Raw genomic sequence first — 12,740 nt, 5'->3', positions numbered from 1 at the left:
GATTAATATTGAGATTAAGATTGAAATTGAGATTAGGATTAAGATTGAGATTGAGTTTGAGATTAAGAATTCGAATAAGAGTAAGGTTAAAACAAAGGTTAACATTAAGATTAAGATTAAGATTACGGTTAAGAATAAGCCAAACGGGTAATCAGGTTTAATTTAATCTTAGATATATAATTTTTCCTTTTAAACCCATATGGCACTTTTTCACTTTCGAATTGACGCTAACAACAACAATGAAATAAACAAACAGACTAGCGAGTGAGTTAGAGGTAGGCTGCGCGCCAAGCTGAATTTACAACGCTGAATGTAATCGCATATCAAATGCTGGCCGGTGTAAATTACCATACAAACATACTCGAAGATAGGAGAAGAAGAGGAAGGAGAAAAAAGCAAATTTATTTAGTTCGGCGACCGTCTCCGACGTGTAGCTGCGCTTTTTTGTTGTGCTCATAGCAAAGCTGGCGCCGCATGGCGGGTTTCTTTTTTCTTGCAATCTTATCATCAATTTATTTTTCATCAGTTTTTCTCAAAATATTTATCAGTTCATTTGAATCTTGCGAACAATTAAAAACCACATGAATTTTGTAAGCTGAAATTATTTCCGAGAAGGCGTGGTATTGCATAAGTAAATTGCTCGGTGCGTGCCTCCGAAAATTCCTGAAAAAAATACAAAAAACAAAAACAATCAAAAACTAAAGCAATTCGACGGGCGAGCCGGCCAATCAATGTAACAAGTCTACGCAAAAATTAAGCAATTAAACAATCAACAGTAACATCAAAGTGGGCAATTTAAAAGTAACTTGTTGTACGATAAAACAAAAAATAAATAAAAACAAACAAGAAAAAATAAATCACGAAAAAATCTAAAGCACAATAACCCGCCACAAACCTTCACGTACTCGCTTCGCACGACCTCTGAACTGACCAGCTCACCACAGTCGTCGAGTGGCGCTGAAACCGTCGCAAGGCCCATATTATTGTCGTAGTTGTTGTTTTTTTTCCTTACGCGTTAACCGATTTAAATTGCGTACATTCGCTTTTATGTATTTTATTTTGCTTATTTTTTTGCTTTGCTTTTGCCCTGTGTTTTCATCCGTTTTTTTGTGTGTTCATTTCTTTGTGTCCGCGCGCCTTGGCTTTTATCCATTTGTCCACTTTTTTTCGGAATTTTCACACAACAGTTTTGATTGTGCAATTTTGTGAATGGCCAACAGGCATCAATCACAATCAAGTGCGCAAAATCTACAACAATCAAAAGTGCAACAATTACAACAGCAACAACTAAGACGACGACGACAACAACGCGTACAAGATGTGTACGAAAAATCAAATGAGTGTTCTCATGGAGAAATTGAATACGGTAAGTGAGAAGAGAGTTAAATGGTTTGTGAGGAAATTTTTGAAAAATTATAAGTCTTATGTCTAAGATTACTTACATAAAAAGATACTGTCAAAACGGAACAAAAATTCCTAAGAAATTTTGATTAAAAGAGGACCTAATTCAGATTAAATTCGTAATAAAGTATCTCGGCATAGTTCTGAATAACCAACTTGCATGGAAGGCTTACATTAAGCATAAGTTCCCGAAAGGCTTGGCTTCATTTGCAACATAAATATGTAGCTCTTTGATAAAACGCGTGGCCTGTCACCGAAGGGGTTCATCTGTATATACTCATCCGTGGTCAGAGCCATTATGAGCTATGCATCAGTAGTATGGTGGAGCAGAATCTCAGTCAATATCGTAGGAAATCAGCTTGCCAAAATTCAAAGTATAGGCGTCGTGTATTGTAGGGAGCCTTCTTTACAACGGCTAACACAGCTTTGGCTGCACTGCTTCACTTCCCAACACTTTGTATCCTTGTACTTATACATACAAACATATTTTGGGAGGCATTAAAGGCCTCAATGTTCATATGCCACTGAGTGGGTCGCGGTAGAAATTTCTGCTGGCGTTTATGTATATCTTTTCAATGCCCCAAGATAATACACCACCATTGCCTTTACTGTAGAGATTCTACAACGTTGTGTTTCCTGGTTTTGAGTGCTGGTTAAATGTCAGCACCGAGCCCGGGCTTACTTACTTTCTCACTTTCTTTACTCAAAACCGAGACATGGCCAGGATTTGGAGTCTACACCGAATAGTAGTTATGACTCCGTATTTCATGTTGGCTAATTTACAATTCCCCAGGCCTTAGGCTACGTGTTAGAAAATAGGTGAACAAGTAATTGTTTACGTATCTCAAGCTGCACTCAAGTCATTGGCCAACCCTCTAACTACTTCTAAAATAGTTATGCAACGCAAGTCTCGACCCGTTTTACTCCAGGTGCCAATACCTTCGGGAATTATTTTGACTAATACATTTAACCACTTAGCTAAAGATGGCTCAGACCAGGCATTCACTGGGTGAGTATTTTCGCCATCAATGACTTTGAGGCATCAGACGGCACATGTAAGTAGATATTTGCTTTCGTTTAGCAGATAGAACATTTCTTGTGACTCATCCCCGCTTTTGGCAGAGTTAGGTATAAGGATTTTGGCAGAGACAAACTAGTGAGCCCTTTAAGAATCGGATATTGAAACATGATTTCGTCTCATGATAGTTTTTATTATTTTAGATCTGGTGAATATGGGGTATGGGGTAAAAGTTCGAAGTCCAATTGATAGATTATTTCTATTTTGACTATACACATGTGTCAATATCGAATCTGTCCAAAATCTCTGCTCTGATCATTTTACCCTTTTCAAGGTAATCGATGTGAATGACACCGTGTGTATCAAAAAAAAAAACTGTGAGCATGATCTTATTGGCCGACAGACGCCCTTTGGCGTTATTTGGAGCATTTCTTGAATGTTCCTTGGTCTCTGGTGTATTGTGGTGGATCCATGCTTCGCCAACGGTAACGGTGCAAAAACTCATTCGGTTTGCTGCTGAACATCGCCAACACTTCTTTGAAGTGGTTATATGGTTGCTTTTATATTCGAGTGTTCACTGGCGTGGTGGCACCCAACGCGCGAATAGCATTTTTACATCCAAATACCCACTCAGTTGAGATGCGAATAGCCTCAGTCACCCGACACACTTTCATTCTCCGATGGTCCGACGTCCTCTTTTGGGCGGCCTGAACATTCGGAGTGACTTGTGTTGGTATGACCACAACGGAACTAAGTTAACTACTTTTTAACCATTGAAATTGATTGTGAAGAATTCCTATTGTATTTAACAAGCCTTTCGTTGGACTCGGTACTGGATTTTCACGCAAAAAGTTGCTTAATCAGCTAAATGGCGGAGCTTGTCAAAATTTTACAGTGGTCTATTAATTGATGTCAGTTGAGGGACCAGCATTACATTAAAAGTTGCTGCGCGGCAAATTCTAAAAGTCACTCGCTTTTTAAGTTCCCTTTATTCTCACGCAATATATTTTAAATATTTAATTGCCCATGCAGTCACCGACTAACTCTCGCGCCGTGCAGTTGTGTCTAGCTAGCGTACCACAGTTGAGCGTGTTTGTGTTTCAGTGAGCAATTTAAACGTGTTTAGCGTTTCCCAATCTCAATATATAAATCATAAATTTATCCCCCCGTAAGTGTTAACCAAATTATTCTGTGTGCATATGGAAAATATGTCAACGATTCCCTCGGGGAATCGTTATAGCATACTTGCTGAAGGTATGCTAAATTCCCCGAAAGCAAAACGCAAAAAAGCGACCGCGAAAGCACATTTTCCAGCGCTTCCAGATGTGAGCACTAACAACAATAGCACCGATCCGAAATTTATTATTATAAAATCCACTGACGCGTCCAAGCCATTGTCAAGTTTTAGCGTTTTCGCAAAAAAGAAGGCACTTGATTGTATAAGCACAGAGTACCTGTCAGTGAGTATTCTCCGTGATGACAGCTTACTTATTCTTGCAAAATCCCTCAAAGTAGCTGAAAAGTTCATTAAATGCAAAAACTTTGGAGGACTATGCCCTATCTCTGCCAACTTCCACGATTCCCTAAATACTTGCAAAGGTACAATTTTTGACAAAAATCTGGCACACACCGACGAACAAGAAATTCTAGAAGCTCTTAAACCACAAGGCGTTGTGGCTATATACAAATTTACCAAAACTGTTGACAATGTAAAAATTCCAACAGGCAGAATCGTGCTTTCATTTAATTTGTACAAAGTACCTCAGTCGATCGACATAGCATGGTATTCAGTGAGAGTAGAAGAGTACTTTCCTAATCCTATGAGATGTCGCTCATGCCAACTGTTGGGTCATACTATGAAAAGGTGCAGCAACAACTCCACCTGTGAAAGATGCAACTTCCCCCCTCACAATGACTTGCCTTGTTTACGAACGATGTGTGCCAACTGTTATGGCCCCCACCCTGCCTCTGCTAAAGACTGCCCAAAGTACTTGCAAGAAAAGGAAGTACTAAAAATTAAAACTCAAAATAAATGCAATTACCCTGAAGCTAGACGCCTTTACAAAATTCAAAATCCCATTAACGTGAATCAAGATCAAACATATGCATCAATTCTAAACTCAACACAAGCCGCTCAACACAGTCTCTCACAAAACCCGACCGATCTCACTTCTTCAGTCGGTAACTCAACAGGTATCCCCAAACCACACATCTCTTCTATCCAATCTCACTCATACCAACCGAACGAGTCACTTTCTAGTGCTCACTCACACTCAGTTAAGTCACTCACTCACGTTCATACATCGGCAGCAGCCAACACACAATCTACACAACAATCTCTCCCAACTAACTCATTCACACAGCTCACTACAACTCCGGCTGCAAACTGGAGCTCTATTTCTCAAGTGCATCCCCAAAACTCACCACCTGAACACTCATTAGACTCTAATAAAAACAATAGCAATGAGATTAATACATCTCTAACACACAACGCTTCCTCAACTCATACTTCTAATGACTACTCTACATCTCTTACATCCTACAACTCAAACTTTGAATCCACCACGCAACCTGACTCCATTCTGCACTCTCTTCTCAACACAATCTCTGGTACACATAATGACGATATGGATAATGATCTTCAAGAGCCCACGCTATAGGTTATTTTCCAAAAGAAAATAACACTTATAGCAAGTAAATAAATAAACAAAAATGATTCTCAATATTCTCCAATGGAATATTAGAGGTTATCATAATAACTATCTCGAATTAGAAACTCTAATAAAAGATCGGAAGCCAAACATAATATGTGTGCAAGAAACCCACATTACTGCGAATTATACACCACACTGCCCCAAGCAATATACAGCACATTTTCACAACTTCCCGGGTATTACATACTCCAAACAAGGTTGTGGTCTATTAATTCATAAAAATCTTCAACATAGACGAATCAATTTATCTACCAACTTATCAGCAGTTGCCGTCGAGTTTACATTTAGACATCCCATTACTATACTTTCCATTTATATTCCTCCAAATCAAAATATCTCGTCCTCTGATTTATTACGGCTTACCTCCTCTATTAATACCCCAGTAATTATATGCGGGGATTTCAACGGTTGGAGTCCTCTCTGGGGCTCACCAAAAACTAACCATAGGGGTTCAATAGTTGAAGATTTTATTCTGAGTTCCAATTTGTGCTTACTAAATAATAATAGCCCAACGCATTTTTCTACACACAACACATACACACACGTTGACCTGACTTTATGCTCACCACAATTACTTCCCATTTCAGCTTGGTATACACTTGAGGATCTACACAATAGTGATCACTTTCCCATTATTTGTTCATTTTCTTTTTTTTATCCCTAACGTTTCCAACCCCTATAAAGCATCTAAATACAACACTGACAAAGCAAACTGGGAAAAATTTAATCAATTTTTAATGACCAAACACTTACCTGCTTTCGAAAACAATAACCCCAATAAAGAAGCTGCAATTATTCAAAAGACTATTCGGGAAGCAGCCAACATAGCCATCCCCCGCAGTTCATGTCGTAGGTCTTCAAGACATGTGCCGTGGTGGTCGTCAGAACTTAGTATACTCCGAAACGACAAACTAACAGCCTGGAGACAATATCAAAGGAGCCCCACTCCTGAGAATTTCGTACTCTATAAAAAACGCAACGCTCAGTTTAACAGGGTAAAAAAGCAAGCGAAAACCCGTAGCTTCGAAGAGTTTACTGAAAAATTAAACCCCACTTCCACTATTCGCAGTATATGGAAGGGAGTACAAACACTTACGGGCACGTACTCCCCAATAAATATTTCTTCAATTAAAATAAATAATAAAATAATTACTGATCCCAATTCAATTTTATTAGAATTTGCTCAGAATATCTCTAAGTCATCGGAAACCTCCAACTTTCCACCGCAGTTCATAGCTTCCGCTAGTAACATTCCGCTTATGTCCGCAGCCAACTCAACCGACAGTCTAGCCGTACATATGGAAAGAGATATCTGCTTTAACGAAATAGACTATGCTCTAAAGACAGCCAAAGGTACAACTCCAGGTTTTGACCAAATAAACTACGGCATGTTACGCCATATGCCAGTCTCATTAAAACAGAGGCTCATCCAGCTCTACAACTCCATTCTAAAAAGCGGCATTATCCCTCAAAGTTTCAAAACAGCCGTGATTGTTCCTATACTAAAGCCACAGAAAGACTCGTCTGATGTCGAAAGCTATCGCCCAATCTCCCTCATTCCGTGTATCAGTAAACTAATGGAAAAAGTCATCTCAAAAAGGCTAATGTGGTTTCTAACAACCAAAAAGCTCTTATCGCCATTTCAGGTTGGATTCAAAAACGGCACCAGCACTCTGGATGCCTTACTCTCCTTAGACCACCAACTTTCAAAAAGCTTCTCTACTAAAAACCACTCTTCTATCCTTGCTATTGATTTCGCCAAGGCTTTTGACAAAATTGGTTGTCATATAGTTCTTAAAAAACTTCACGAGTGGAAAGTGGGTCAAAATATTTTTAATTACATAAAGTCTTTTCTCAGCAATCGTAAGTTTCGATGTAAGGTAAACAGCTATCTCTCGCCTACATTTTCGCTTCTCAACGGTATCCCACAAGGATCTCCACTTTCCGTCACTCTCTTCTTAATAGCGTTTGACGACGTTAGCAAAATCATGAGTCAACAGACAAATATTAAGCATTGCCTTTACGCCGATGACTTATTTTTAGTATGTGGTAATAAAAATATTTCCGAAATTGAGGAATCGTTTGGAAAAGCTTTCCAGGCTTTAGAAGAATGGTCTCAACATTCAGGTGCTCTCGTTTCGTTCGAAAAATGCAAGCATCTGCATGTCTGTAGAAGACGTAGTTGTAATCAGATAGACATTAAGTACAACAATCATAAAATATCCAATGTCAAATCTATGAAAATATTGGGCGTTATATTTGACGACAAACATAGTTTTAAGGATCATTGTATTAGTTTAAGAGGTGAACTAGCTACCAGATTAAATATTATTAAATATTTATCATCGAAGAAAAGTTGTATACATACTAACACCTTACTTAATATAACTAAATCGATAATACAAAGCAAAATTGACTATGGTATTCAGTTATATGGAAAATGCAATACGGCTACGTTAAATAAAATTAAAGCACCGTTTCACGCAGCGATACGACGAAGTTTACGTGCGTTCAGAACAACACCTATCACAAATCTACTAGCAGAAAGCGGCTTTCAATCATTGGAAGATCGTATAAAATACCTTCGAAGTCGTATCATTTATAAGTTGTTCTGCAACTCTACACACATTCTCAACCACGAAGTCAAGCTATTGATGAGAAGAAAAAAGGGCACTCTCACACAAATCAGCACTATGTGAGGTAAAAGCTCTCGCTGACCTCTTAAACCTGGAGATGGTCCCCATGAAAATCCCCAACACCAAACTTCCTCCATGGATCATAGACAAAAGTAGTTTCATTGATGAGTTGACGCTTCTTCGGAAGGAGAACACTAGCAACGCTTCATACCAACAATCATTTTTGAACATAGTTACGCCTCTTATGCAAAGTGGGTGGAATCTAATCTTTACAGATGGGACCAAACAGAACAACGGAGTTGCATTCGCTATTACAAATGATACCGGTTTAACTTTATCTCATGGCTTGCTACCACAGTACGCCGGCATTTTTGAAGCCGAATTACAAGGTATCATTTCGGCCCTGCGTTTAATAAAAGAAGGGAACAAAAAAAGTCATTATTTGCACTGACAGCCAATCAGTCTTCAAAGCTGCAAGAAACATTCACTATGAAATAGGACCAATATACCATCTTCAACAACTGCTCATTAAATTAGCACCAAATACAAAGTTAATGTGGGTCCCTGGACATGCAGGTATAGCTGGTAACGAATATGCTGACAAAGCTGCGAAGTTTGCTTTAAATTCTTGTCTACACACCTACAATCCGTTTGGCACTTCATCAATTAAAACGATGTACTCTACTGCTTTGAAGTCTCACCTACACCTGAACTGGCAACAGTATCAACATGAATATAAAGAGGTGAATCCTAGTGGCATGTCAATAACACTACCTACTACGACAACAACATGGATGAATAGATGTTACGTTCGCCTAAGACTAGGACATGCTCTCCTCACACACGAACACCTTCTTACAAGAAGTCCTCAGCCCACATGCTCCTTCTGCAACACTGCCAACTTAACCACACGTCACATTCTACTGCATTGCTCAGGTATTGCCGCTATACGCACAACAACGTTCGAAGACGCACACCCGCTCAATGTCCTCTCCATCCCATCTGAATCAAATATCATATTAATGTCTAACTTTCTTAAATCTTTAAACATCTTTCATCTAATATAAATACACATTACGTTTACATATATTATCTCTTGACTAAGCCGATAGCCATGGTAGCTAGTGCTATTATATTAATTTTGTAATTTTTAATTATATTAATTAATAAATAAATAATAATAAATAATAATTGCCCATGAGCTGCCAACACCTTTGAAAAAGGCTCCTTATCGCCTTCTGAAAACCAGGATATGTCTTAAAAACTATTAAAATGTTGTACACCTGTTTTTATAAGAAACAGATATTTAAAAAGTAGTATATCCGGCAGCCCACACGCTTACATTTATGCCGCAATGCACTGTAAATGCAAGGCGCTTCAATTTATATAGCTGAATTCCTCATTGACGATTTCCGTTTCCCAAAAACCTACACGCAAACAGCGTTAAAATTGTTTGCATCCGCCAAACATTAAACGCAATTAATTTGAAATATTTTATTGTATTCGCCACGCATTCATTCATCCATATTTGCCACTAATATGCGCAGACCAAGTAGCGAGTAGTAAAAAAAACTAGGGTATATGAAGACCAAAAATACGTCGGAGGTAAAATCAGTAAAAGCAAAGAAATAAAAGTAAAAAAATCGAAGAGTAAAAGCAAAAATATGCACACCACACTAAAGTGTAATGAAACTCACAACAAAATGTGGTCATATTGTTGATGGTAATACCACAAACCACAGGCATGGCAATTTGCTGCTAAGTACTCTTTTTGAAAGTGTATTTATTCACTGATGTCTATAAATGTCTTTATAAAAGGGACAATTACGAAATATATACGCTGCGGCACACTATTTACTTACATATAGCACTAGTTGAGCACTCGAGGCTTGGTAGGGAATGATAGCGAAAAAACGAAGAGTAATGGAGGGGAAATCTAAACTAGAGGATCACTGTCATCCATCCGCAAAACTAAGGGCGAGTCGATTAAACATGCGGCCAAGATATCCATCACAAAAGTGATTTTCAAATTTAGTCATATAAAAACAGAGACGCCGTGGTTTGATATTGTGAAAATAGCATCTTTTGGTTGCTCCGAAGATTGTAGTCTGATGTGATTAATCATGCTGTAGTTTAAAATTTTTGATTACAATAAATATCCGGCCTTCTTGTCAGACCCATCAATTTTACGTTCCCCCGAAATCAATCGTTATATGTATAAAAGAGTGGAAGGCATGACATAAAGGCAATTCTTCCAATGCAGCAGCTTCGGCCTAGTTCTGATCCTTCTAGGGAATTCTATACTTCTTGTTGCTCTGGTCGGTATGCTCACTGAACTTTTGGACTTCGCGATCATCTTGCCACACGATTCAATTTGGAAATATGTGTGGGTAATTTTGGACCGCGCGGTTTTATTTTCTACCCAAAAAATACCTCTAAAAATGCCCAAAACCATTGTTTAGGGGTGAAAAGGAAAGTCTCAAGAGGTTTCTGTAACTACTCGTTTGAAATGGGTGCTGGGATCTTGGCGTTTTAACCCAGATAACACACAACTCTTAGCGTGAAGAACAATTAGTTTTATAAAGGTTTTATATGGTTCTACTGTTGTTGTTGTGGTAGCGGCTACTAAACCCCGCTCTAGACCGCTCATCCATCTGCGTTGTCGTCTGGTTCAGCTAAGGAAAGGCTCAGGAAGTGCGCAACTTTAACAGGGGTTGTCCATAGGCACAGGAGCGTTTGCTGGGTGGGGTTTTGGGGGCTATGCCGGGCGCTGATTGGGCACATCTTCACTTATTCTGCTCAGGTATGAGTTGATCCTGCTGCCATAGCCAGAGCGAAGTTGGGCTATTGAGGTGCGGGTAGTGATGGGACATGGGTAAATACCTAATTGGTAAATTGAGTATTTACCCGTAAATACCCAGATATTTACCCAATTACTTGGGTATTTACTCAAATTATGGGTATAAATCATAATTAGGGAAATTTAAAATAAACTAAAGGATATTTCTTTCAGACAGAGAACAAAAACGGTGTTTTTAGAACGACCTTGGCTTTTAATTACAAATGAGATAAAACATGAGCTTAGTCATAATCACTCTCGCTATCAGCATCCGAAAAAAGTTCATAACCAGTAGAGTGCACGATTCTCGTTGCAGTTGAAAGGATGCCGTCCCCAGCTCTTTGTTGTGAACTACGGATGCTGCGACGTTGCTTGAACGAATTCTCATCCATCTTACTCTGCAGACTGATTGAGCTCACTTCTTTGTGCTTTAGGTCTAACAAATTTGCAGCTAAATGTATCGGTTTTATGGTTTTTTTTGAATCGGGTATTGAATATATTGTTGTACGCTCTGTTTTTCCGGCATCACTCAATATCAAAGTTGTTGATAACTCCAGTTTAAGTATACTTTTTTATCTTCTGGCTATATTTTTCATATATACCGACTATTCTGGTAATATGTATTGCCTGGTCTACTTTATGAAGCATAAGTTTAATGAAAATTTTAAAGTTTCAAATGCAGGGGTACTCAAATTTTATTGAATGAATATCTACCCTAAATTAGGTAGATACCCGGGTACGAAAATGCATATTAATAGGTGTAAACCCAATCGACCTATCTCGGCAGCCAGTTCTAAAACGTCCTATCTCATAACATTTTCAATGTATTTTCAGCTGAGATAGGGCGTTTTTGAACCAAATTCTTGCAGAAGCATGAAATTCCGCCCATTCCTGGTATTTTAAGGGAGAATAGACTGAAAACAGCAATTCTTATCCTTTATATTTACCTCCATAAGGTCCTCCAAAGGGTCTTTGGAGCGGGCACGCGGAGTATTGAAAGCAGATCTCTCGAGTTCGTCGACGATTGCAAATGGTGCAGTGCCAGGCTGGCATTTTTATACTACTTTAAGATTTTTCCTAGTACTGGGCCCTGACCTTATTAATTTCTCCAACATTTTTTTTACCATACCAAAACAATTTTCACTTTTTATTCCATCATAAACATACCTACATAATGCATTTAAATTCCATTTATAATTTCTATAATAAAATTACTAAAAACATAGCTAATCACTTGTAAATCCCCTCCTTCTCCTGCAAGAGCCATCCCCCAGCAGCGCCGCTGCACGAGTTGTATGCTTTGCCGTTACTTCCAGGCGAAATCAAAATCTTATAAAATATACAAATCAATTCCTTTTCACTTTCATTTATCAAAGCAGTGTACGTGTACGCGGCGCCACCTAATGCTAATGAAATAAATTTAATAAACAATTTATGTAGTTCGTGCCAGCAGACAATAAAAAATTGCTAGAAAATAAACACAAAATAATAAACAATAATGATTTGGAAATTAGTTGAATTTTAACAACAAGCAAACTGTAAAATAAATTGAATTTCGACATGCAACAAAAATATTCATTAGCAGGCATAACACGCATCAAAAATTAACAAAAAAATATATGTATAACAATAAATTATTTTTAATTTTGCTTTCCAGAATAATAGCCAAGCTTTTGGGCGCGTTCACATTTTCACTTTGTTGCAAAATTTCTAATAATAAAACGAAAATTTTCAATAATCATAAATTTCAAACAGCTAATAATTTTCTATTTTTTTCTCATTTTATAAACATGCCTCCATGCGTCATTTATTAGAAAGCTATATGGCGTAAGTTAAGCAATTGATGCGTGCGTGCGCATTTTTCTTGCGTCTGCTATTTTCTATGGAAGAAAAATTTTACGAAATCTTGAAACGTGTGTGGAATTTTTTAGCTGCTCCTATCATTTGTTTTGGTAAACAAAACAATTTTAAATTTCGACGCTCTTTCTCTTTTACTTTAGTCAGTCGATCGCATAAATGCTAATACTTTGTTATTAATGATTAGCAATTTTTGCGGTATTTACTTTTGAATCGATTTTCGTACGTGCTGACTGAAAAGTATTAAAATACGAGTACTTGAATAAATATTTTTT

At 37.9% G+C, this 12,740-nt stretch overlaps 1 protein-coding gene across 1 annotated transcript; it reads left to right on the top strand.

Annotated features, from left to right (window-relative positions):
- Positions 1 to 279: 279 nt before the first annotated feature.
- Positions 280 to 5,260, top strand: LOC118754343 (the record flags this gene model as incomplete). The annotated part of the gene is made up of 3 exons (XM_036489216.1): positions 280 to 395; positions 1,221 to 1,366; positions 3,593 to 5,260. Coding segments are annotated over 3 exons (1,749 nt in total), but the record flags the coding sequence as incomplete, so codon positions are not given.
- Between the last annotated feature and the right edge of the window lie 7,480 nt (positions 5,261 to 12,740).

This window comes from Rhagoletis pomonella, unplaced genomic scaffold, assembly GCF_013731165.1.
Source record: "Rhagoletis pomonella isolate Grant_MI unplaced genomic scaffold, Rhpom_1.0 Rhpom_scaffold_03748, whole genome shotgun sequence".
NCBI lineage: Eukaryota > Metazoa > Arthropoda > Insecta > Diptera > Tephritidae > Rhagoletis > Rhagoletis pomonella.
Note: the sequence above shows the minus strand (reverse complement) of the source record. Positions and strands in the feature narration are given on the sequence as shown.